Source organism: Lethenteron reissneri, chromosome 37 (assembly GCF_015708825.2).
Source record: "Lethenteron reissneri isolate LAM-NWPU_2019-01 chromosome 37, ASM1570882v1, whole genome shotgun sequence".
Lineage (NCBI taxonomy): Eukaryota > Metazoa > Chordata > Hyperoartia > Petromyzontiformes > Petromyzontidae > Lethenteron > Lethenteron reissneri.
Genome location: NC_083815.1, coordinates 1,693,962 through 1,719,120, shown reverse-complemented (window position 1 = coordinate 1,719,120; position 25,159 = coordinate 1,693,962). Strand labels below are relative to the sequence as shown.

Here is a 25,159-nt window from a genome sequence, read left to right as displayed (position 1 = left end):
TGCGTACCACAGGGTAGGCAACCGCTAGCTCTACGCTCGGGCAGGATGGCATACTTTGGCAAATCCTCCTGGAAATATCCAAGCGGCTGTCCAAGCAGGCTGCCTCCGAGCCTTGAGAGTGCTCGCTCATTGTGGTCCACTCAGCCGAGCGCTAAAAATAAGACGAGCAAGCGTTTGTTATTGAAAGCGCGCCCCTTGTCGCCGGAGCATGTTCACAGCGCTTTACACGCAGTGGTGAGCCACCCGTGCCACGTCTCATCTCAGACATTCAAAGGGCGCCCCCGGTGGCAGCTGTCCGTGCGCCGCGGCAAAAGGCAATTTCATAAAAAAAATTGAACCGTGACGGTGCCCCGCTCGTTTGGCGTGAAGCGGGTGCCATGTACCATTGCGGTTCATGTCATGCTGGAGTAATAGCCAGGGCGTCCTATCGGATTCGAACCGTGAACCCCGGTGAGGCGCGGTACCGTCGGTCTTCAACGTCGCTGTCCAAAAAGTTCCCCCCCACACACACCCACCCACCCACCCGCCTCCGGACAAACCCACGGACCACGAGGTCACTTCCCAAACCCTGCCGTACCGTAATTGTTTCACCTGCCCCATCTCCCCGACGGCTGCTAATTCGGTGGCGGGGGGGGGTGCGGTGAAGAGACAACCGCATTGGCATGAAACGCGCTTCCTTCATTCCTTATCTCCGCGCGCTCGCGGGACTGTCTTGCGCGGAATAAAAATAAAATAAAATGCCCTTTCCGGGCTGCAGGGCGGTCGGGCGCTCGTGGAAGGGGGGTCAGTGAGCCTGAGCAGGCCTCCATTGTCGCCTTTATACCGGACGGTGCAAGCCTGTAATTGGCTGCTTTATCTCGCTTGCAAGGTATACGGCGCTAATCACACGCGCCCACATGTAAATTACAAAAACCCGGGCTTTGCCGTGCGACTAAATAGCGCCGCAGCGTCGCCGGCCAATCGGAATCCACTTCGTGTTAAAGGAAGGTGGACAATGGGGCGAAGGAAGACAGAAACATACCGCTACCCCCACCCTCTCACCCCCCCCCCCCCACCCAAAAAAAATAAAAACTTGTATTGTGCTTGTAAAAAAAATTACTTTAATTTGTTTTCTAATCGCCGGTTCATGGAAATTGCATTGTTAATTATTTCACGGACTTGGTAATTGTGATGTGTTATGCACAGTGTGCACGGAGGAAACTCTAAAAGCTATTTGTGTTGGGAGATACCGGTGCTGTATGTTTAAAACGATTCGGCGGCATTCTTTGTTGATTTTTTTAAAAGTGGTTATTGCCTGGGTAGTAGCTGCAGTGTTTTCATATTTGCTCATTCTGCCATTTTGTTTGATTCGGTGTGTGTGAATGTGCACAGACGTGTACCGCATGCGGGGAGCAGTAGCGCAGTGGTTAGCACACCGCATTACTGAACCCGGCGCCCTCAGTTCGATTCCCGCTCACGCCCAACATCAGTGACGGACATCTGAACTCGTGAGGCTCCCCTAGGTCAACTTAGACTTAAGTGCTTACAAGGTACGCCGAGTGAACATCACAGCTGTGAAGGTGAAGGCCTGCAGCGCATGGTTCTGGCCATAGCACTCGACTCGTGCGCCGTGCCGACCTTAATAGCTGCTCGCTTACAGCACTTGCCCAAAGAGTCATCGAAGGCTATACTGTGAAGGGGAGGGTTCTTTGTCTTTGTGAGCATTATATATTGTTTTTAATGCAAATTCAGATACAAAGTCAGAGTGTTTTACCGCTCCTCTGCACATTCACGCTTATGGTTCCGAGTTCTGCCAGCGTCATCGCCACCGCCATCATCATCCATCAGCAATCAATAATCAATCACTTATCAGCTATAAATCAGCGTTCGCCGGCCTATCGATATGGCACGTGTGCACCGGCTCGTATATAAATATTGCACCGATCGCCGGCAAAGGCCACGCGTTGATATTTTTAGATTTTTTTTTTTTACTTAAGGAGGGTCAGCTCGATGGATCAGGATCGATGGTTAAGGCAGATAGATGGCAGGTGAACGCGGATTCCGGGTCACGGATTCCGAACGGCGAATATTATTTAAGAAAAAAATAAACGATAACTGATGAACTCGCCGTCACCCCCCCCCCCCCCCTCACTTTGAACGTACGCGGGGCGCCGATCCCGGCTGCATGTGCCATGTGGCAGACGGCAGGACGAGGAAGCGCGCGGCTCGCTGTGGGAGTGGATGGGGGGTCGCGGGGTGCGCGGGGCGGAGGGGTGTAGCGGAAGGTTTAAAACTGGCTTTTCCATCTGCTCGCGGGACACGAGCGCTCCCGCGACACCAATGCCTCTCCGGCAGTGGCTGGGTTTTTCGGGGTTTTTATTGCCCCCCCTCTCCAAAAGATATCCGCGTTGTGCGAGCGCGCCAGGCGCTTCGGCCGTCGCGGCTTCCGTTTTGTTTGCCCGCCAGGTTCACTTTGATATCACCATGAGTTCGAGCTTGGTGCGAGGCTCCTTTAGCGTAATCCTGCTGATCGCCCGTGTGGGTTCGATTGTGAGGATGAGAGCGGCGATAGCAGGAGGAGCAGGAGGAGTAGGAGTAGAAGCGGCCCAAGTAGCAGCAGCAGTGGGAGTAGGAGCAACAGCAAAAGAAGAAAATCAACAGACGCAGCAATTATATCAGAAGCAGCAAAATAACAAGAAGCAGCAGCAGCAGCATGAAAAGCAGCAGCTTGTACAAGAAGTGTTGATAGAGATTTAGAGAGTTACAAAGAGATCCATAGAGTTACATAGAGATAAACAGATATACAATGAGATCCACAAAGTTTATGTGGAGTACCATGGATTTTCTGAGATCTAAAGAGTTACAAAGAGACTCATTGACCAAAGCCCACGTACACCTGGAGGGGCGAAAGTCACGGGACATCGCAGGGTGGAGGGAGCGTGGAAACTAACAGGAGCGGAAATTATTTATATGGTTAACATTTCACCTGAGGTCGTCATTGTATTTATTGTGACGGTTGTTACCGTTGAGATGGGAATGTGTGTAGCGCGCGAGGCACTCCGCTCGCGGGTTGCGTAATAAACGCGCGCGACTGGAGTTGACGCGCAGGGGCGACGTGCGTGTGTGTTTGCGTGCGTGCGTGTGTGTTTGCATGCGTGCGTGCTTGCGTGCTTGCGTGCTTGCTTGCGTGCTTGTGCATGTGGCGTGCGCTGGGAACGCGCTCGGCAAAACCGTCGGCGCGCGTCACCCCGGTGCGGCGTGTGTGATGGTGCGGGATTCATTGGAGGGTTTTGGGGGGGACGGTTGGAACCTCCTTGAAACCCCAAAACGTCTTTCATGCATGTCTACCCGTTGAAATACGGCACAGGCACGGGGGTGCCGTACAGCGCGTGCAGTTTGCCAGACGGCCGCCCCAAAATGCTGCCACCTATTGGCGAGTCGGCCGCTTGCAGCTCGCACACGGCGATAGCGGGCGGCGCGAGTCGCCTTCTCTCCAACGCGGCTCGCACGAGCGACCGCGGTCGGGGTGGACCTGCAGCGGCATGAGATGAAGCCCTCCCCCCCCCCCCCGTACTCCCACCGTCGCTGTGTGGTCCTCAAGTCAACAAACGGTGCAATAATGAGGACAATTAAGCGACGGGCTTGGCAGAATTTCGTTTTTCACAGAGGGCGGGAGCGGGAGCAGTGCTAGAGGCGCGAGCGGATCGCATCGTCACTCGTTCCATGCTCAACGTTCGTTGAACGTTTACCGTTGACTGTGACGCGCCCCCACCTCCTGGTGATTGTTCTGCATGCTCCCTCTTTTAAAAAATCGCTGCGTTAGATTTCTTGCGTAACGCCGTTGTTTTTGTTTCCGATTTGTATCTGCTCCATTGTTGGGACGTTGCTTGCATGCGATTGCTTTCGTCGTTTGGGTGACCCAGGTGGCTCCTGCCAATGAGACTTATCTCCAGGTCTCTTGCCTTCTCACCCGGTAAAACAAAATAAACTTCTACTTGCGGGAACAGTCGCACTTCTAAGGACGGCCACTCGTTGAGCAACCCTGCCCTGTCGCTCACCGCTAATTTCGTTGCTCATTTACAAACCGCAGCGCGCTGTGCGCGTGACAATAGAACGCGGGGCGCGTAAAATCATCGTCCTCTCTCTGAAAGGGGGCGGGGGAGGGGGGGCCAGGGTGGGGGAGGGAGTGGGAGGGGGAGTGGGAGTGGGGGGGCGACGGTTGGACGAGCGGCAGCCGGGCGTCGAATCTCCTGTCTCTCACCGGTAATTTCGCCGCTCGATTAGAACGGTAAACCGCTCCGCTCGACGAGCCGGCTCTTCGTTTTCCAAAGGCGCCGACACGCCGCGGACGGCCGACGATAGATTTAATGCGAATCCAGTGGAAAACGATCGGTCATTCAATTAACCGTATTGGACGGCTCTGACATCCCGGGTTCAGCGGACAAACCCGTGGCCGGCGGATGGTGGCGTGGGTTACGGCGGCGGTGGCGGTGGGAGAGCTGGGTGGGAACCCCCATCCCCTTGTCCCGGTTAAATTGAACCGGCGATGAGCTTACCGACGCGCGCCGTGAGACTAAACAGGTCGGACGCTGTTGCTGCCTCGTGTCGGTTTCCTTCTGCCTCCGCTGCTGCTGCTGCTCCTCCTTCCAGCATCGCTGTTTAATCCCTCAGGTCGCCTCCCCCCGTGCATTCATGGCAGCAGCAGCAGGCAGCGCCACGCCACCCCCGCTCGAGGAAGGTGCCGATGGGTCGGATCGTCCGGGGAGGTGGTCCAGTTGTCGCGAGCGACGCTTGATTTTGTCAGAGAGTACGGTCCGAGTCGCTGGCGCGCTATAGTCGTGCGTGCGGTGGCTGGCGTGTGTGCTCGTGGGCCGCAGCCCATACTGGATGTGGTGTGCCGGGAGTGTGCATATTTTCCGGGTCGCTGGCAGATTGGAGTAGGTGGCACGTGACCCACTAGTAATCGCCATAGCGGGAGGCATACTGGATGTGGTTTGCCGGGCGTCAGACATATTTTCAGATCGCTGGCCCAGATGGAGCCGGTTGAAATTAATCCTTGGTTATTACGAGTTTTGGTCCGCCACAACTCATTGACGAGCCTGGTGAAGGATGGTCAGGCATCCCACATGACTAGTACGGTGTGGGAAGAAAGCCTTCATCCAGCAGCAGAATTACGGGATGAAATTTCTAAGAAAGCCAAAAATAAAGAATCAAACAATAAATAGCGGTGCCCGCTGCTGAGCTCCTGAACATTGCATTGGGTGCTTCGCCCACCCTCTGCAGCACGCTGCCTCACTGCACGGCGTTTTATTTTTAACGTTTATTTTCGTTTTGAAATCCCGCGAGAGACACGCCGATGTGGAGCGTGTCTCTCGCGCTTTGTGTGTGGCCTGTACGAACACGTATGCCCTTAATCGGATAATTGTGATGACGGTAATAATTTGCGTAATTTGTGTCAATCCGCTCCTGTATACCAGGCGAGGAAGTTCACATCTCGTCAGGCTGGGGATGTGATTCTGGCCCTGGTGTCACACTGGCACAGACACGTGGCAAAACGATGCAGGCGGCATTGAAAACCGGCCAAATAGTTCGTGACATTTCAACAAATTAACGCCTAATAACTTTTGTATTGGTTCGAGAAAAAAAGTAATTGAGGGCAAAAACAAAAAAATGCGACTTTTGGAGCATCTCTTGAATATTTAAACTGATTAACAATGTCTCACTCGGAGTTCTTGATTCTGGCAATATAGTAATGGTGCTGAGTATTTTTCAGGTGCAATGTAGATAAGCGAGGCTTAACCAACAATTGTTCTCATTGCCTTGCAAATGAAGAAACTCTCCCTGTCTGGCTTCCTTCCATCCTGTCTCTCTTTTAATTTATACGTCGTCTCTTACTATCCGACCTTTTCTTAGTCTAATTTATCTGTCTCTCTGTCTCCTGGCTATCCATATTTATCTTTGTGTATATCTGTCTCTATCGGTTTATCTGTCTCTTTTTTTTTTATAGAAGATTATTTGTCTCTGTCTCTCGTTCTGCCTCTATCAGTCTTGTTATCTATCTGTTTTATTGTGTCTCTCCATTTGGCTGGTTTTCCACCAAACCTGTCTCTCTGCCTGCCTGTCTCGCTATCTATGCATCGCTGATCTGTTTGTCTGTGCACGTAGCTGCCTCTACCATCCGTGCCTTTCGATCTGTCGATTGGTCCTCCTAACTGCCTCTCTGTCTTCTTGGTTCTTTCGGTAAAGTCACGTAGAATGGAAATAATAAAATAATAACAATTAAAATAAAACATAATGAAATCATTCTCACGACGTTTCGGCCACAACGCAAGCAGCCGTCCTCAGGTGAAGAACAGGTCTGTCAGAAAGACAGCGTTGACACTCAACTGGTTGGATCATCTCGCTGAACATCGTTGCTGTTGCCGCCGCCAGTTTTGTCGCTTGACCCTGTGCACTGCTGACGAGTCGGCGCTGTGTGGTGCCTCCGCAGATGGGATTTTGGAGAGCGTGCTGGATTCGCTGGAGGCTCAGGTCGGCATCCAGTTCCCGAACGACTTCCGCTGCTCGCTGCGCATCCACGACGGGGAGAAATTTTTGGGACACGGGTAAATCTCAACACGCGCTCTGTCTCAACTCTCCATCTCGATCATCCCTCCTCCTTTCCCGTCTTTGTCTTCCTTCCTCTCCCTCCTCCCCACCTCTCTTATCCATTCCTTCTCTACAATTCCTCTCTTCTGTACCCCCCCCACCAATCCCTCATGCAACAGAGAGCCGGACGCAGTGCGGTGCACACACAGTAAATATAATTTTATTTATATATATATAATCCGTATTTCACCTCATTAGGGCTCGTTTGGATACAACGGAATTATCTAATTTGCATAATTGGCTTCATTGGAAAACAACGGAGGTGATTTATATTGGAATGGGTGGAAACGCATTTCTGTACAGAGTCCTAGGGGCAAAGATATTATCTCGTACCCGCTCGCAGCTGTGCTCTCTTGCCATGCGGCATGCGGTTTTTTGCTAGCAAATTTTTTTTTTCGCCAATTTTCGAATGTGCGCACAACATCGTGCCATTCGGAAATTTTGAAGAACGGCTGTTCTTCAAAAACAAATTTTTGCTTTTTTTTTTAATCCCTGTTGCATCCGAAATAATATCGCTGCGGCACCTTTCCTGAAGAAATCCTTCCAAGTGCCCGTCTTGGCCTCTACACGGCAGGGGGCGCGCCCTCCCATACACTCCGCTGCGAGATCGTTTTTCGCGTGATACTCGAACCTGGCCGGCGGTGGCTCCGTTGCAAGTGGTGCTGCCTCTTGTCATCAGCCGCTGTGGAGGCAGCGGGCGAGGGTTTGGCGAATGCTGTGTGAAGCTCCCTCCTCCTGGCGAGCTGCACTACGGCTCGCCAGGAGGAGGTGGTACAGCGAATGTCGGCTGCATGGGATCGAGTGTTTCCCCCTTGCACGTGTGGGCTTTCTCCGGTTGCTCCGGTTTCCTCCCACACGTGTATAAACACGAAGTAATTGTCAATAAAAAAACACCACGTGTAGAGGATCACAGAACTTTGGGGAAATTTGCCGTCAACTCGACCACCTTGGCCGCTGCCTTTCCCACTCATCTGTGGTTCCCCGCACCTCTTTGGGAGTGAGCGAGTACTTCACGGCAGACTGGTATAAGTTGAAGTTACTCCTATCATTAATATTATTATCATGAAACCGAAATTTTGAAATCTCGGAGCTGTAAAATTACCAAATTAAGTGCAAGAACCGAATTTAGGGCTTCAATTATGTGACTAGGCGGAGACCCTGAACGAGCGACATTTAGACGGAATACCCGGTTCTATCACCCTAATAATCCACCAGGGGTCCTCTGTCATGTCACACCGAGCGCACGTGATTATCAGTTCCATGTTGCCCTTCATTTAACCGAGTCAAGAGTCTATTGAGATAGCGGTTTCTCATTTACACGGAGACCGGGATTGCAATTAGAGTAAGTTGATATAATAAAAAAAAACTCCACAGCCTGTGAGGCAAGGAGGAGGATGCAAACTATTAGGGTGCTTCGGTGGCTATGAGATGTTAACTACCTCGCCTGGTATACAGGAGGTCGTGGGTTCGATCCCGACCCTGACGCCAGCTGTATATTTGGAGTATGCGTGTGTCTCCCTCTCACACCATCATCATCATCATCATCACGGTGGCTATGAGATGTTAACTACCTCGTCTGGTATACAGGAGGCCGTGGGTTTGATCCCGACCCTGACGCCTGCTGTATATTTGGAGTATACGTGTCTCTCCCTCTCTCACCATCATCATCACGGTGGCTATGAGATGTTAACTACCTCGTCTGGTATACAGGAGGTCGTGGGTTCGATTTCTGACCCTGACTCCTGCTGCTGTATATTTGGAGTTTGCGTGTGTCTCCCTCTCTCACCATCATCATCATCACGGTGGCTATGAGATTTTAACTACCTTGCCTGGTATACAGGAGGTCGTGGGTTCGATCCCGACCCTGACGCCTGCTGTGTATTTGGAGTTTGCATGTGTTCCCTCTCTCAACATCACCATCATCATCATCACGGTGGCTATGAGATGTTAACTACCTCGCCTGGTATACAGGAGGTCGTGGGTTCGATTTCCGACCCTGACGCCTGCTGCTGTATATTTGGAGTTTGCGTGTCTCTCCCCACGGTCGCGTGGATTTTACTCTGGGTCCTCCGGTTGTTCCCTCTATATTTAGAGTCAACGTCACGCTTTTCGAGTATTTGGCTGTATGACATTTCCACGTGATCAGCTTCTTTGTTGAGCTATCATTTATGGCCAGATCGATTATGAAAAAGAGATATATAGCGCAGCGGGCCTTTCCTGGTAAAATACAAACTATGTTAGTTTAGTTAAGTGTCCTGCAAGTGTGCTGGCTGAGTAAAATTGTGTCCGGCAGGACACAATTCTGCATAGTCAATTCCGATACAATGAGACCTTTGGCTATTGGTGACGGTATCAATTATCACGAAGCTCATAGCAACGTTCACATTCATAGTAGCCATAAAGGAGTGAGGGTGGAGCGGCTGTACGGTGTGGCGAGAGAGCAACTGCCAGGAAATCGGTGAGCGGAGGAGCGAGCAAGCGAGCAGCGGTGAAGCAAAACTGCGTAGAGTTCGGGATGCCGTTGAGCAGCGTCGTGTCGCAAGATTGAACCTCCGCCCTGGCGATGCGACCCCGGTGCTTCTGCATCGGCTGGACTTGCGCTGCTCTGTTCTGCGGTCGTGACCGATCGGAGGTGAAGAAGGCTTTGGCGTGAGACCGATGGGCCCAAGCTTTTTGGATGCCTCTTTAGCCGGATTAGCCGTGTCGAGTATGATGAATTTTCGCCCGACTGCACAATGTGCCAGTGGGTTCAGCGGTATGGCAGGTGACTTAATTATTCACGCGTGAGTGTAATTAAGCTTAACGCAGGATCCAGCGGAGCTTATCCTGTCAATTAATGCCTATTTAACTCGATGGTTTGCAACCGTAAAAAAAAAAAGGCAATCCAGAACAGGCCACTCGCGGAAGCTCTTTAACTGAGACTCCCGGACTGCGTGGAGCATCTGCCCCGATAACTCGCTGTGAAAATTCCATCTGCTGAAGGTGTGCATCGCGTACCGCCGCTGTTTGTGGCGCGTGTTGTTTTAGGCAACAGGTATCAGATTTGAACATCTCGCCAGGGTCGCAAGATGTTGACTACCTCACCTGGTATACAGGAGGTCGTCGATTAGATTTTCGACCACGTCGCCTGTATATTTGGAGGATGCGTGTTCTCCCTGCGGTCGCGTGGATTTTTCCGCGGGTCCTCTGGTTTTTCCCTCCACATGTAGAATCAACAAGTGTTTTGAGTATAAGCCACTTCGTTGAGCTATCATTTCTGACCAAGTAAGGCTCATTGGGCCTTACCTGATCAAATAAAAATAGTTTTGTTTTACCCTATTCATGTTTTCTGACATCAATTTAAAGCGTGATTTATGATTTACCCCCCGTCATAGAAATATGGAGTTTCCACGATTGGCATAGAGCTGTACACAGGATTTTAGCTTCCTTGTAAGTGTATTCCGATACATCGCTGTCATTGTTTTGTTATAGTGTACATGATATAACTTAATAGGTTCCAGGTCTCAATCACTCCACCACACTGGTTCATGTGAGTTGGTGGGGAGCGGGGAGGGGGGGCAAAGCCCATTTGAAAACCGGTAACCAGGTACAGCGAGCTAATCACCACGCCACCTTTCCACCACATCATTGTACCTTTACAACGTGTGTCGTACGTTAGGACGATTCGTGTTTTCTTTTTTCCCCAGCGTGTCACTCGCGATGCTTGTTTTGATCTCCCCCACGGACTTCAAAAGAAACAAACAGAAATGTATAAATTCGGCAAACGAATGAAGACGCTTTTGAAACTCGTGGCTCGTTTGTTGAAAGAATCTATTCATTTTTTCCGTTCCACAATTTTCCCAGTCACAGCTCCTAACGAGGAGGTTGAAGCGCGCGTGCGGACAGCGGCAGCCGCCGCTCGTTAAAGGCGGCGTGCCGCCGATGAACTAAAGAAGCCGGCATTGGGTTGGTGCGCCGCGCTGGGTCTCGCGTTAACAGCCACCGCGTGACAGCCCTCGGGTCGTTATTGTGACAGAGTGCTGTCTCCCGGCACTCTGACAGGCCAGGTGACACTCTTTATTCCAATTGCGCTTTGTTCAATTTAAACATTTGCAACTTTATGATAACCTGACAGCTTTAATTTTGCAGTTCGGAAGTCTCACAATGAGGGAGGTTAACCCCCTCGATACCGCAGATATTGCGCGGGTTGTTATCATTACTCATTCATAATCTGTCATCGCGGGGAGGGCAGCAATCGCGCGGCGCCGATGGTGGCGGCAGCGGTGGTGGTGGTGTGTGTGTGTGCGTGGTTTTCTTGTGTGTTTAACGGTGCAATTTAAGGAAATAATTAATTATTTGTGTGTTTAGTTTAATAAGAGACGATGCATTATGCTAGGGGCCTGCAGTCATGTTGTCACGCTGAGATAAAATATCTGGCCCGTCATTAAAAAGATAAATGTTTAATTTGTTACGACATACGCGCGCGCGTTGCCTGTGCGCGTGTGTGGGGAGCGGGGGCGCAGTGGTTGGCACGCTGCGCTACGAACCTGGCCCACCTGAGTTCCATTCCCGCTCACGGCCAACACCAGTGACAATTATCTGAACCGGTCCTGGCCTCCCCTAGGTCGACTCAGCCTCAAATGAGTACCTGGTGCGATGTGTAAACATCGCTACTGGAGAGACAAAGGCGGCCAGGCATGGTGTTGGCTACCCCCACCCCCATGTGTGCCGTGCCGGCCTTCCTACGTGCTCGCTAATAGCACTTGCCCCAACAGTTTGTTAAATCTATACGGGAGAGCTTTGTCTTTGCGGGGAGCGGTGGCGCAGTGGTTAGCGCGCTGCACTACGAACCCAGTGACCCGAGTTTGATTCCGCACCTGCGATCATTTTGACCACAGCTGGCGACGTACGGTGTGAAAGAAGTTCAGCATACGTACATAACACAGACAACATATGCTTGTGCACATAAAGCTTTATGATGATATAGTTCAGCACCATTGACCATATCATCCGGAATGTGCTCAGCCTCGTCAGGCTTGGGAAGCTAAGCAAGGTCGAGCCTGGAGAGTGTTTGGATGGCCGACCACCACCACTGTGCATAACAGCTGCTATAGGCTTCGTGTTTGTTGCCGATACATTGCACAGTCACCGACCTGGACAAGTGATTAGTGACGCGACTCATTATTGTCACCAGCCTGCACGTAGAGATACTTTATTAGCTTTTTTGCAAGCACATTTAAACCCGCAAACCAGGTGATCTGCCCACGGAGAATCGAGAGTCAACTGCATTGTAATAGTGCATGGTGATCCAATTATAGATACCCCAGTGATTTATAATGTCCGTGGGCCCGTGCGGCGCGTGATTGGTTACAGGGGGGGCCCTCTCTGTGTTGGATGGAGCCGAGGAGGAACAGTCATGTGGCCCCCACATTCACCTGACATGGCCCCCCGACTGAGTGTTTACATGGAAGAACGCGCGTGCACGTGCGCGCGCGCATGTAAGCGTTGTGTGTGTGTGTGTGTTGGGAGCGGCAGCGTGGCAGTTAGAGTGCCGCGCTACGAACCCCGATGACCCGGGTTCGAATCCCGCTCGCAGCCAACACCGGTGACGAATGTCCGAACCGATGCTGGGCCCTCCCCTAAGTCGACTCGGACTTCGACGAGCTCCTGGTGTGATGTGGTTGTGTAAGCGCAGCACTGGGAAGACAAAGGTGGCCGGGCGTGATGTTGCCCACCCACCCCCTCGTGTGCCGTGCTGGGCATTCGTAGGTGCTCGTGAACGCCACTTTCCCCAACAGCCTCTCAAAGGCTACGTGGGGGGGGGGGGGGGGTCTTTGTCTCAGTACGCGACAAAAATCGCAAGATATCAATGACTCCGGCTTACGTATCATTGATTGCTGGAAGCAAATTACGCCTGCTGTGTAGGACGAAGTGTAGTGCCAGGAGAGAGGTGAACGATTTAATAAGTGCACTGAGGTTGTTGGGAGACGTGTAGCATAGACTGTGGGATTCTCTCAAACTTGGGCCCAATATATTTCGTCGGGTGTCTATAAATGGATCGTCTGTTGCTGCCGCTCGATCGCGTCGCAACACCGAGTTTTTTAATTATTAAAACAATAAATAGACCTGCAGTGTGGTGAGTGGGTGAGAGTGTTGTTGTGACCTGCAGTGTGGTGAGTGGGTGAGTGTGTTGTGACCTGCAGTGTGGTGAGTGGATGAGTGTGTTGTTGTGACCTGCAGTGTGGTGAGTGGGTGAGTGTGGTGATTGGGTGAGTGTTGTTGAGACCTGCAGTGTGGTGATTGGGTGAGTGTGTTGTGACCTGCAGTGTGGTGAGTGAGTGGGTGAGTGTGTTGTTGTGACATGCAGTGTGGTGAGTGGGTGAGTGAGTTGTTGTGACCTGCAGTGTGGTGAGTGAGTTGGTGTGTTGTTGTGACATGCAGTGTGGTGAGTGGGTGAGTGTGTTGTTGTGACCTGCAGTGTGGTGATTGGGTGAGTGTGTTGTGACCTGCAGTGTGGTGAGTGAGTGGGTGAGTGTGTTGTTGTGACATGCAGTGTGGCGAGTGGGTGAGTGTGTTGTTGTGACCTGCAGTGTGGTGAGTGGGTGAGTGTGTTGTTGTGACCTGCAGTGTGGTGAGTGGGTGAGTGAGTTGTTGTGACCTGCAGTGTGGTGAGTGAGTTGGTGTGTTGTTGTGACATGCAGTGTGGTGAGTGGGTGAGTGTGTTGTTGTGACCTGCAGTGTGGTGAGTGGGTGAGTGTGTTGTGACCTGCAGTGTGGTGAGTGGGTGAGTGTGTTGTTGTGACCTGCAGTGTGGTGAGTGAGTGAGTGTGTTGATGTGACCTGCAGTGTGGTGAGTGGGTGAGTGTGTTGTTGTGACCTGCAGTGTGGTGAGTGGGTGAGTGTGTTGTTGTGACCTGCAGTGTGGTGAGTGGGTGAGTGTGTTGTTGTGACCTGCAGTGTGGTGAGTGAGTGAGTGTGTTGATGTGACCTGCAGTGTGGTGAGTGAGTGAGTGTGTTGTTGTGACCTGCAGTGTGGTGAGTGGGTGAGTGTGTTGTTGTGACCTGCAGTGTGGTGAGTGAGTGTGTTGTTGTGACCTGCAGTGTGGTGGGTGAGTGTGTTGTTGTGACCTGCAGTGTGGTGAGTGGGTGAGTGTGTTGTTGTGACCTGCAGTGTGGTGAGTGAGTGAGTGTGTTGTTGTGACCTGCAGTGTGGTGAGTGGGTGAGTGTGTTGTTGTGACCTGCAGTGTGGTGGGTGAGTGAGTGAGTGTGTTGTTGTGACCTGCAGTGTGGTGAGTGAGTGAGTGTGATGTGACCTGCAGTGTGGTGAGTGGGTGAGTGTGTTGATGTGACCTGCAGTGTGGTGAGTGGGTGAGTGTGTTGTTGTGACCTGCAGTGTGGTGAGTGGGTGAGTGTGTTGTTGTGACCTGCAGTGTGGTGAGTGAGTGAGTGTGTTGTTGTGACCTGCAGTGTGGTGAGTGGGTGAGTGTGTTGTTGTGACCTGCAGTGTGGTGAGTGGGTGAGTGTGTTGTTGTGACCTGCAGTGTGGTGAGTGGGTGAGTGTTGTTGTGACCTGCAGTGTGGTGAGTGGGTGAGTGTGTTGTTGTGACCTGCAGTGTGGTGAGTGGGTGAGTGTGTTGTTGTGACCTGCAGTGTGGTGAGTGAGTGTGTTGTTGTGACCTGCAGTGTGGTGGGTGAGTGTGTTGTTGTGACCTGCAGTGTGGTGAGTGGGTGAGTGTGTTGTTGTGACCTGCAATGTGGTGAGTGAGTGAGTGTGTTGTTGTGACCTGCAGTGTGGTGAGTGGGTGAGTGTGTTGTTGTGACCTGCAGTGTGGTGAGTGGGTGAGTGTTGTTGTGACCTGCAGTGTGGTGAGTGGGTGAGTGTGTTGTTGTGACCTGCAGTGTGGTGAGTGGGTGAGTGTGTTGTTGTGACCTGCAGTGTGGTGAGTGTGTGAGTGTATTGATGTGACCTGCAGTGTGGTGAGGGGGTGAGTGTGTTGTTGTGACCTGCAGTGTGGTGAGTGGGTGAGTGTGTTGTTGTGACCTGCAGTGTGGTGAGTGGGTGAGTGTGTTGTTGTGACATGCAGTGTGGTGAGTGGGTGAGTGTGTTGTTGTGACCTGCAGTGTGGTGAGTGGGTGAGTGTGTTGTTGTGACCTGCAGTGTGGTGAGTGGGTGAGTGTGTTGTTGTGACCTGCAGTGTGGTGAGTGGTTGAGTGAGTTGTTGTGACCTGCAGTGTGGTGAGTGGGTGAGTGAGTTGTTGTGACCTGCAGTGTGGTGAGTGGGTGAGTGTGTTGTGACCTGCAGTGTGATGAGTGAGTGTGTTGTTATCTGGATCGTAGTGAGTGAGTGGGTGAGTGTGTCCTGAACTGCAGTGGGGTGATTGAGTGAGTGTTGTTGTCACTTGCAGTGTGGCGAGTGTTGTTGTGTGGTGAGTGACTGGGTGAGTGAGTGTTGTTTTGACCTGCAATGGTAAGTGAGTTTGGGTGGGTGAGTGAGTAGATGAGTGGTTGAGTGAGTAGATGAGTGGTTGAGTGTTTCTGTGGCCTGCAGTGTGGTGGCTGTGGCCTGCAGTATGGTGGTTGTGGCCTGCAGTGTGGTGGATGAAACGAAACAGTCAGTGTCTGGTAGAGCCTGAGTCCACAACATGAGAGGAGGTGGAGGAGGAATCTTGACTTAAATCTTTCGTGACTGCAGGAATTCATACTCTTTGGGTCTTTCGGTAAAGTCACGTGGAAAGGAAAATAAAAAAAAACCAAGACGATTGCTATCAAAATGTCGTGACTTTTGTATTATTGTTCTCTCTACGTGACTTTACCGAAAGACCCAAAGAGTAGGAGGAGGGATCGACCAGTGAAGTTCACGGGGAACAGTCCCCATCGCTGTAGCGGTAGAACAGTAACGAGAAGTCGACTGACCACCAGCGAGCAGGCGACTGCAGTGCTTAGAGAAGTGGGGGGGGGGGGGGGGGTGGGATCCTGGCTGCGTCGAGCTCACAGCTCGCTCCCTGCTCCCCACTTGCTCACAGCTCGCTCCCCTACTCGCCACACTCCTTCACAAACCCAGGTACCTGTTGACCAGGATCAAGTGCCGGCTGCATCTGCCAGCGAGTCGTGCATCCTCTCTCTTCCCTTCCTCGGGGCCTTGTCAGAAGCACTTCTGTAATTAGCTTAATTACTATGATTACAAGCGCTCGCGTGGTGGGTGTCTTCATTATGGTAATTGCCTTGTTCAGAGGAGGGCCATTTTGCATCTAATGGCTGTGGTCCGGCTACTTTAGGCTCTTTCCACCGCTACCCTCCCCGTCTTAAAAAAAAAAAAACCTTGATTTCCCAGGGCGTGATGTGTCTGAGCATCTGCGCGTACACTTTCAAATGAGGGTGGGGCCTGAAGAAAAGGCGGCATCGTCTCGTCGCGGTTGTGCTTGGTGTTTTCTTCAATATTCTGAATTGGCAACAAAAAAAAACCCCACCGCACACGCGCACGCGTCTGTCCCAGGGCTGAATGCCCATCCGATCCTCCGCGCGGTCAATTCGATAGATCCGGTAAATGCTTTATCGCAGCTCACTGCATTAGCGTACACTCTGGAAACGGCTAAGTGATAAAGCGCACTCAATACGGAAGCTCGCCCAATATTCCGCTCGCCAATTAAACCGCAAAAACCTCTCCATTGTTTTTTTTGTGCTCCGCGTATCGAGCGGCCGGAGTTGCTGTGATTTCGCGCGCGCCCCAGTGAATCACGCTTTGAGTGTAAACCAGTTTTACTCGACGACCCCGCTGTAAAATTACCGCAGCATAATTTACGGAAACAACATTGGACCGTAAGGTGTTTTTTTCTTCTACTTTCGTTTAAAATATAACGTGCGTGCGGGGCTCGCACTCGCGTGGTCTTTGATTGACTCTGCCTTATTCTTCTTCTTATTATTATAGCCTTGCGGTCGTGGTGGGGGTGGTTTCTTTCATTCTCTCTCTTCTATCTTTGAGCGGTGAAACGGGTGAAGGCAATTTACAGTTTTAACGGATGTTAAAAAAGGTGTGAAATCGGGGCCAAAATAACTTGCTGCGTGACACCGGCAGATGTTTGGAGCTGTGAAAATATGCACATTACTCCGCTAAAAATACTGCCTTGAGATCCTGATTAAAATCCCTCTCGCTTCACCCGGGGAAAAATTAAAAGGCTTGCTATTGGTCACGAGGCCGTAAGGAATTGTGTGGGTACAGTAGCTGCATTTGAGTCAAGAGTTCCGATGAATAGAAATAGATTAGTTCATTTATTTTCTCGAAATTATTGTGTTATATATATGTTTTCCAGCTGGGATTAAGCAAATTTTCAAATTTAAACATCACAGCCCGATTTTTCTTATTTTTAAAACGTTGCATTACGGGGTAATTCGGTGCTTAATCTGTTCCTGCGTTTCGCTCGGCTATACAGACAAACGCCGTCTCCGAGGCTGCGGCTGACGCACCCCCACGCAGAACCGGCGGCATTTCTTCGTTTCGTGCGAATACCTCGGCTACGATGTTCACCAAAAAAGATGTGTTCGTATCGCGCGCTCGTGAATTTTATAGCGGCAGTTTTCGGACGGTCACGCCAGCCGCTCTCGCTCTCTCTCCCGACGTCTCCGCCGCCTTCCTTCCAACCTCAGGATTTTGCATTTTCTCGGTCAGAGCTCTCGCCTCTCGTATCTTTTTCCTTTTACAATTTTTCTTCGTTCGTTCGTTCGTTCCGTCGTCTTCTCGGGGGTAAATAGGAGGCCGCAGGGAGGTTAGAATGTAATGCCACTGCACACTGGCCAGCATATTTCATTTGCACATGCGTGATGATATTTACCTGCCCGTGATGCATGTGCTTAGCAACTTATTAGGGACAGCATTAACGGTCTCCCCCCCACCCCCTGCCACGTGCCCTCCCCCCCTTGCCCCCACCCTCCCCCCCTTGCCACCACCCTCCCCACCACCACCACCGACACAGCAGGCGTAACGACTCTGCTGGCCCTACCGTTGCCGCCCTCCTGTCTCTCTTCTCTCATCTCGTGTTCAAGCACAAAGGGCACGTGCATTCCCCATATTTGTCATCACGGATGACTTTGAATTGATTCGCCCCCGTAAGGAAAACAAACAGTACCAGAAAATCCCACGTAAAAATTTTCATTATCGGCTGTCTCCCCGAACCTCCGTGTAAAAATTATTTTGTTTACTTATTTGTTGGTGGGGGGGGGGGGGTGTCGCCACTGTTGGGGGCGTGTGGAACCGCTGGTGTTTTTTGGAACGCGGTCGCGCTATTATAATGCGGCAAAGTGTAACGGCCCGTCAAGCAAAAAAACAATACGCCACCAAGAAAAAAAGTGTTACAAAAATAATACCCCCCCGCCCGTGCGCATCCACGCACGCGTGCACGCCCGCACGCACGCACACCCGCAACGTGACGTATTATTTCTTTTGCCCTTCAGATATTTAGTCATGTGGTTCTAAATCGATGACACTTACATTAGCTTTTAATTAAGGGCTTTGACAGAAAAAGGGAAGCGATGCTGCCTTGAAGAGTGTGCGAGATGGTGAAATTGTTCTCTCTTCCGGAATTAGCCGCGCTGCGTTTTTTCTTCTTCAATTCCACCCCCCACCGCCCCCACCCCCCCTTCTCCCCCCGCTTATGATATTGGGCTTGTACATCGCAACGCTCAGCGGAGCGGACGTGCCGCGATAAATGCGGATCTCACGCTGCGAAAAGCCCGCCGCGTTTGGGGCGGCGGCGCCACTCGCCTCCGAGGTTTCCGTGGTTCCAACCCCGGCAGGCCGCCCCGGTCATAACTGCGGCGTGCGCCATTAGCCGTGCAAATACGCCGCCGTCAGCTTCGCAGCAAGACCTTGCCCTCGTGACGTCATTCGAACAGAGCAGGGACATCCTGCGCACCGTCGTCCCGATATAAATTTTTGAAAATATCCGCCGGTTACTCAGTCGTCGTGAAGACCGTGCCTGCAAAACCACAACGACCGCCCCGACGATACCAAAGCCACTAAACGGTTACCGTCATTTAGACGGCGCCGTCGTCGTTTAAACTTTTTGTACATTCGTCGACGAAGGCTTGGACGCAAACAGTGAGCCAGACCAGCGGGGGGGGGGGGGGGGGGGTGATAAGTTTATAAATAACGCATCTCAAAAAGCACCGCGGAAAGATAAATTAAGTGTATCAGCCTTTGTGGGGCGTCCGTTGCCAGCTTCGAGTGCCGCACAAAGCAGTGCGGCGTTTGCGATGCCCTCCGAGTGGGGGGAGGGCGGGGGGGGGGGGCTGCAGGTTTTAGGGGTGGCACGAGAGGAGTGTGCGGAGGGTTGGAGCTATGATTGAACCTTGCCGCAATTTTCAAAATAAAATGACCGGAGGTTTGTGCTCCTTTTGAAGTCTGACAGCGCAGGTTTACCAATCATTGTTCTCATCTTGTCTGGAGGCAGAAATAAGGATTTCATTTTCTCCCAACGGGAATTGGAGAGGGAGGCATTTGCGGGTCGCCGTGTGGGGAACACATCAACGCCTATGAGTGGACGCGTTATTAATCGCCCAATTGTGGAGCGACCCTTGGCTGATTAATCTTGGGCGGCAGGCACCGCTCGCCGTGAGCCGAACACAATGCTCTTGAAACGGCTAAGGAGCAGTTCGTTGCGCGATGGACTTTTGAGCTCAATAATGTGCGCACCGCTGACGATGACAAACACGCGAGTTCTGGTCTGGAGGCCCGGCGGGGTGGGGGGCGGGGGCGGTGGGGGTTGTGGGAGGGGTACGAATTGCCTGCGCTGTCTCTCGGAGGCTTGACGACCAGAGCAATGGAAATTTACAGCGCGATCGCACCGGTCGCCGCCGCCCGTCCGCCAGCACGGGCGATGGGACGGGCGAGGCAAGGCAAAGGGACGCGGATCTGACGCCCGCCGCCACGGTCGCGACGCCGACGAGGTCGCGACGCCGACGAGGTCGCTCGTTCTGATGGCTCATTTATGGTGGCGGTGGTGGCACAAGTGGGCCCCCCGTGTGTTTCGCCAGCCCCTGAAGCGCTCGTCGCTTCCTGCCGTCGTGAGAATAAGCGTGGTGCGACGAGGCCGAGAGTCGGACAGCGCTAATGAAGGGGAGGGCGCGCTGAATAAAAATTAATGAATGAGAGGCGCTTTTTTTATTTTGTTTTAATATCCAGCGCCGTGACTGACGAGGAGCAGCTGATGAGAATCGGTGTCGGCACAGTCATCTATTCACCTTTCCGCGCGTGCACCCCTTCCCCCATCCCCACCACCACCTCCTCCTCCTCCACTGCTGCCCCCCGTGCTCTGTTTTCAATTCCGTCGGTAGTATTATTTATTTTTATTTTATTGCGTTGCCTTAAACACATCTCTGTTCTTTTATTACGCCATGCTTTACGCGCCCACCTCGGTTTATTTCTCTTAATCTGAAATAACTAAAGGTCGGGGAGAAATTCCCCCAGAACGAAGAGGCGCAATATTTCAGGCGCGCGTCGGAGCGAATGAAGGTGACGTGGTGATTTGTAACGGGGGGGGATACCATTTTACCCCAAATGAATGTCCTTGTTATAAACACTGAGAAAATCTATTATTAACTATTTGTCATGAATAATTCAGCGTGAGATACCGTTGTGCATTATCGGCGGCGGACATGTGTTTTAGCATTTTGGAAAAATTAGCGAATTGTGTACGCCGTACGTTTACGCTAATTAATTCGAAGCCTAATGGAGCTTCATTAAAACTTGGCCAATGGGTGAAGGAAGAAGCGAGCCTCTGTTTTACCATTTCACAGCTCTAATTGTCCGTAATTCTTTTTTCCTCTCTCTCCCGACTTCCGAATCTTAGAAACATTACTCAGCTTTGGGGTTTTTGAATCGGAATATAATTCTCATATTCAAGACAAAGCACCTTCATAAAAAAAAAGATGAGAACACCATAAAATGTGTCTCTGAAAAGAGATTGGGCAAATATACCCTTAGAAAAAAAATGGCTCAATATCAAAAAGTAATGGTTACGATTGTCAGAGCTCGTGAAAAGGGGCTGACGTGGAGAACTGCGGGAAAGTTTGTCGGCGCATGGCCAGAGGAGAAATAAAAAACGTCGGCACGCGGCCACCGCCTCTTTGCCAATAATTAGCGCGGACGCTTTGACAGCCGGGGCTTGATGTCTGTCGCCGCTTTGTTCAGTCGAAGGAACGTTTACGCCCGCCGCTCTGAGCAACAAATCCCGCTCGCCCGCCCGCCCGTGTCTTCGCACAACGGGCCCCGTGAAATCTCAGCCGGGATTCCCGTAACAAATGAAAATAAGCGGCGTCGGGGGCGGCTCCCGCGCCTTCGACGTGGTTTTCCACCGAGCCTGCGCGTAGGCGGCACGGCTGAGAGTCTCTCTCTCGAGAGAGACTCGAGAGAGAGAGACTTTCGTGTGACGGTCACCGGAGGGAGACAGGGGGCAGCCGCATTGGCTGCAAACGAGCTCTCGAGCGTCGACGTCGACACAACCCGGGGTAAAGAAAAATCACTCGCACGAATGGATGCCCTGGACGCTTTCCGACATTACGAGCCCCGCGACGAGGCGCGTGACGACGTCACCGGGAGGGAAGGCGAGATGCGCTCGTGATACGTGACGCGTGACACGTCGCGCGGGAAGTGATTCGTGCGTCGATAGACTTCCGTTCTCGTGCCGGTTTATTATCGTCAACTTTCAGGCCGTGCTTACATCAAATCGCCCGGTTTTCTCTTGCACGGAGAGGGGGGGGGGCGAGTCCCAGCAAGCAACACAGGTTCTCATTTCTCCAGCGTCATTCATTTTTTGATGGTTTTTTTTCACGAGACTTCATCATGCGTTGGCGGCACCGACGGACCGGCGAGGGGGCGAACGCGTTCCACGCCTTTTCACCCTTCGTTGGAAAGCGTTAAAAGGAGAAGACAAAAAAACCAGGAATGAGTAAAAAAAACGACGCTGCCAACATTCGCAGCGTCCGAAGCAAACGACGAGACGGGGAGGAAATTATCTGGCTTGCCGTCTGGTCGTGCGTTCGTTAGATACGTGGCTTAGGGAAGGTAATCGGAGGTGGGGTGGGGGTTTGTCAGGGGCCCAGCATGTAAAAAAAAACCGGCTGCAGATAACAGCACAAGATAAACAGGGTCAGAATGGATTTTGGCTTCCGTTTAGGGGCACGTGTAATGAAGCGAGCGGCGGAGAGATGAAATGCAATGATTGGAATTGATCCTACCAAGGTTTCAATTCTATCACCTTTCTCGCCACCCAGACAACCCCCCCGCCCCCCCCCCCTTCGCTGTGTGGCGACACACCGTACCTGTAACTGTGAACCGATGTAAGCCAAATCCTCACCGCACCACCACCGCGATGAGCACCGTCACTGCCACTGCCATCACCGCCACCATCACCACCACCGGCGTCGCTGCCAATTGCCACAGCCACCACCACCATCATCCGCGCCATAACAGGCCGCTGCCATCACCACCACCTGCGCCGCCAACGCGACCACCACCACAAACCGCCGCCGCCACCACCGCAGCCACAACATTCGTGGGGGGTCGGCACACGAAGTGGGGGAGGTGTGATATCGCCGCTCAAAACAAGACGAGCGTCGGTACGGAGTGGCAATCTGAATAGAGCCGGACCGTGTGAATCCGACGTTATTATGAATGGTGTGAATGTGTTCCCGTACAAACACGCGCGGCCATTTGTTGGAGCGCCGTGCCTAAAATAGCAAGTTTATGCGTGGCGGTGGTCGCCCATCCGAGCTCGAGCCAGACTCAAATCCTGCGTGGCTTCCTGGAGCTGAAGCGATTGAGGATATTGCATGTGATTTGGGTGGAGCTGTGGCGGAGTGATGAGTGCACTGCTCCTTGAACCCGGCTTTAAACATCAGAACTGGGGAGACAAAGGCGGCCGGGTGTGGTACTTACCACACTGACCCCCTCGTGCACCATGCCGGCCATCACAGGTGCCTGCTAGCAGCTGTTGACCCACAGTTCTGTACGCATACAGCGGGATGATTGTTGTCTTTGTATGTACGTGTAACAAACACAATTAATCCCTCGGAAAGGCTAAACAGAATATTAGGGCAAGTGCTGTTAGCGAGCACCTATGAAGGCAAGCACCGTACACGAGGAGTTGGGTGGCCAGCACCATGCATGGCTGACTTTGTCTAGCGAGTGGCGATGTTTCACGTAGCACCAGGAATTCATTTGAGGTTGAGTCAACCTAGGGGAAGCCCTGGACCCGTTAAGATTTTTGCCACCATTATCGAACGCAGATCGCCGGGTCCGTAGTATAGTGCGCCGACCACACCGTTCCCAATATGTACATTTTTTTTCACACACAGACAAATATCCCCCATAAAACCTTAACAGACTGTTGGAGCAAGTGCTGAAGGCTGGAACGGCACACGAGGGGGTGGGTGGCCAGCAAAACGCCCGGCCGCCTTTGTCTCCCCAGTGGCGATGTTTACACACCGCATCAGGTGCTCATTTGAGGCTGAGTCGACCTAGGGAGGGCCCAGGACTGGTTCATAAAATCGACACCTGTGTTGGCCGTGAGCGGGAATCGAACTCTGATCGCCGGATTTGTACCGCAGTGCGCAAACCGCGACACCACCGCTCACACGCACACACGTGTACACACACGTGTACACACACGTGTACACACACGTGTACACACACGTGTACACACACGTGTACACACACGCATGCACGCGTGGCACCCGATATCAAAAAGAGAACTAAAAAAAACACCTCCTTCAAAATGGGGAAACGATTAAACCTGTCCGTCAGCGGCGTGTTTGTTCGGGGAGGTATGTTGTTTTTACCGCTTTATTGAAATCAATTTCTATTAATTTTCCACCCCCCCCCCCCTGCGCTCGTGGCATAGCTGACAGGCGACGTATGGACAAACACGTCCTAATCTAATAACTGTCAGCCCCGTGACGCGTTACCCGAAGCGACAGTTTGTCGTCTTGCCTTGAGTTTTGTCGTTCGTTTTGGGGGCCTTCGTGATTTTGCGTCTCTGCCAGTATTTTCACCTTCCCCCCCACCTCACTCCACCCCCCTCCCCCAGCCCCTTGTCTTGGGCGTTTGTTGTCGAATATTTTGGTGGCCGTGTTGTCGAGAGAAGGCAGCTTGTCCGTAGCGATCTATTGGATTTATTTCCGCCCGGCGTTGTTGTTTTTTTTACGCATTACGACGGGCGCGATCGGGGTTACGCACGGACGCCTCGTAGGCACTTGTATAAATGATGTACCCGTCGTGTTAATTACTGTAATTATTCTTAAGCAAACCCAAACTAATGAATCCGCCTTGCCCGCACTGTAGAACAAAACTCTGAAACAATCATAATATTAATAACACTCTTATTAATCGACTGCGTTTAACGTTCAATCCTAAAAAACAACCGAAATCTACGTCTGATTCCGCACGCTCGGAATTCACACGGAGAGGCAGGAGGAGGAGATGTGTGCTGGAGACATCGCGTGGAGCTACGAGGGGCTGTCGGTGAGCACCTATGAAGGGAGATGCCCGGCTACTTTTGTCTCCCCAATACTGATGTTCCCGCACGGCACCGGGTACACATTTAAGCCCAAGTCGAATTGGGGAAGGCCCTGTTGCCCGTCGTGAGTGGGAATCGAACTCGGGTCCCTGGATTCGTAGCGTAGTGCAGCGTTCACCGCTTGCACTATCGCTCCCCCACCTGCACACAAAGGCAAGCACAACGATCCTCCGTGTAGCCTCAACGGACTGTGAAGGCCGCCGACATGGCACATGAGGGGGGATGGTGTGGCCCGTACCGCGCGTACGCACGCACGCTCGCACACACACACACACACGCACTTGCACGCCCGCACACGCGCATTCAAACACACACACACATGCGCGCGTGCGCCCGCATGCACGCACTCGCACACACTCACCGTGCAGCGTTACAACGCGAGCGGGAAGGTTGTTATTTTTTAGGACGTTTGCTCACGCGAATGAGGTGTCTTGCCGGCGAGATGGGAAGCGGTTCCCCTCAGCGAGCCGAAGATGGGGAGGAGGTGGGGACGGTGGAGGGGGTGGGGCAGCAGCGTTGCGGCGTGATGTTTGGGTAATTCGATGCGTGACAATGAGTGGCGGTGGCATTAGAAGGCATTTAACCAACGGAGCCACACTGCAGGATAGCGCGTGAAGGTTCCCCCCCCCCACGACGAGAGCGAATGCGCGGCGACGGCGGCGCTGGAATAACCTCGCAGCGCGCCGGATCGTTGACCTCGCGTGAACCCGCTCGGAGCCTCTTAACGCGAGCGAGTGAGCGAGCGAGGTTTTCCCTGCGTCTCTCTATCAGCGCTGCGAGCTCCGCGAACCGACAGACGAAGCCCAGATCGAGCTTCGGCGCAACGCGGGGGTCAATTTGCCGTCGCCCCCCCCCCCCCCCCCGCTGCCTCTCGATCGCTCGCTTTACATTCAGCGGCGTGCTTCACGCGCGTCGGTTTTTAACGTTTTCGGAAATAAACTCGCCGCTTGTATCGACCGACAATGGCGAGCAGGTGAGGGTGAA

At 52.4% G+C, this 25,159-nt stretch overlaps 1 protein-coding gene across 1 annotated transcript in view; it reads left to right on the top strand.

Annotated features, from left to right (window-relative positions):
- Positions 1-25,159, top strand: part of FBXO3 (F-box protein 3) — a 119,742-nt gene that overhangs the window by 20,733 nt on the left and 73,850 nt on the right. The window contains exon 4 of the mRNA XM_061566401.1: positions 6,470-6,584. Coding sequence (XP_061422385.1) covers positions 6,470-6,584 — 115 coding nt within the window. The remainder of the gene's footprint in view (positions 1-6,469; positions 6,585-25,159) is intronic.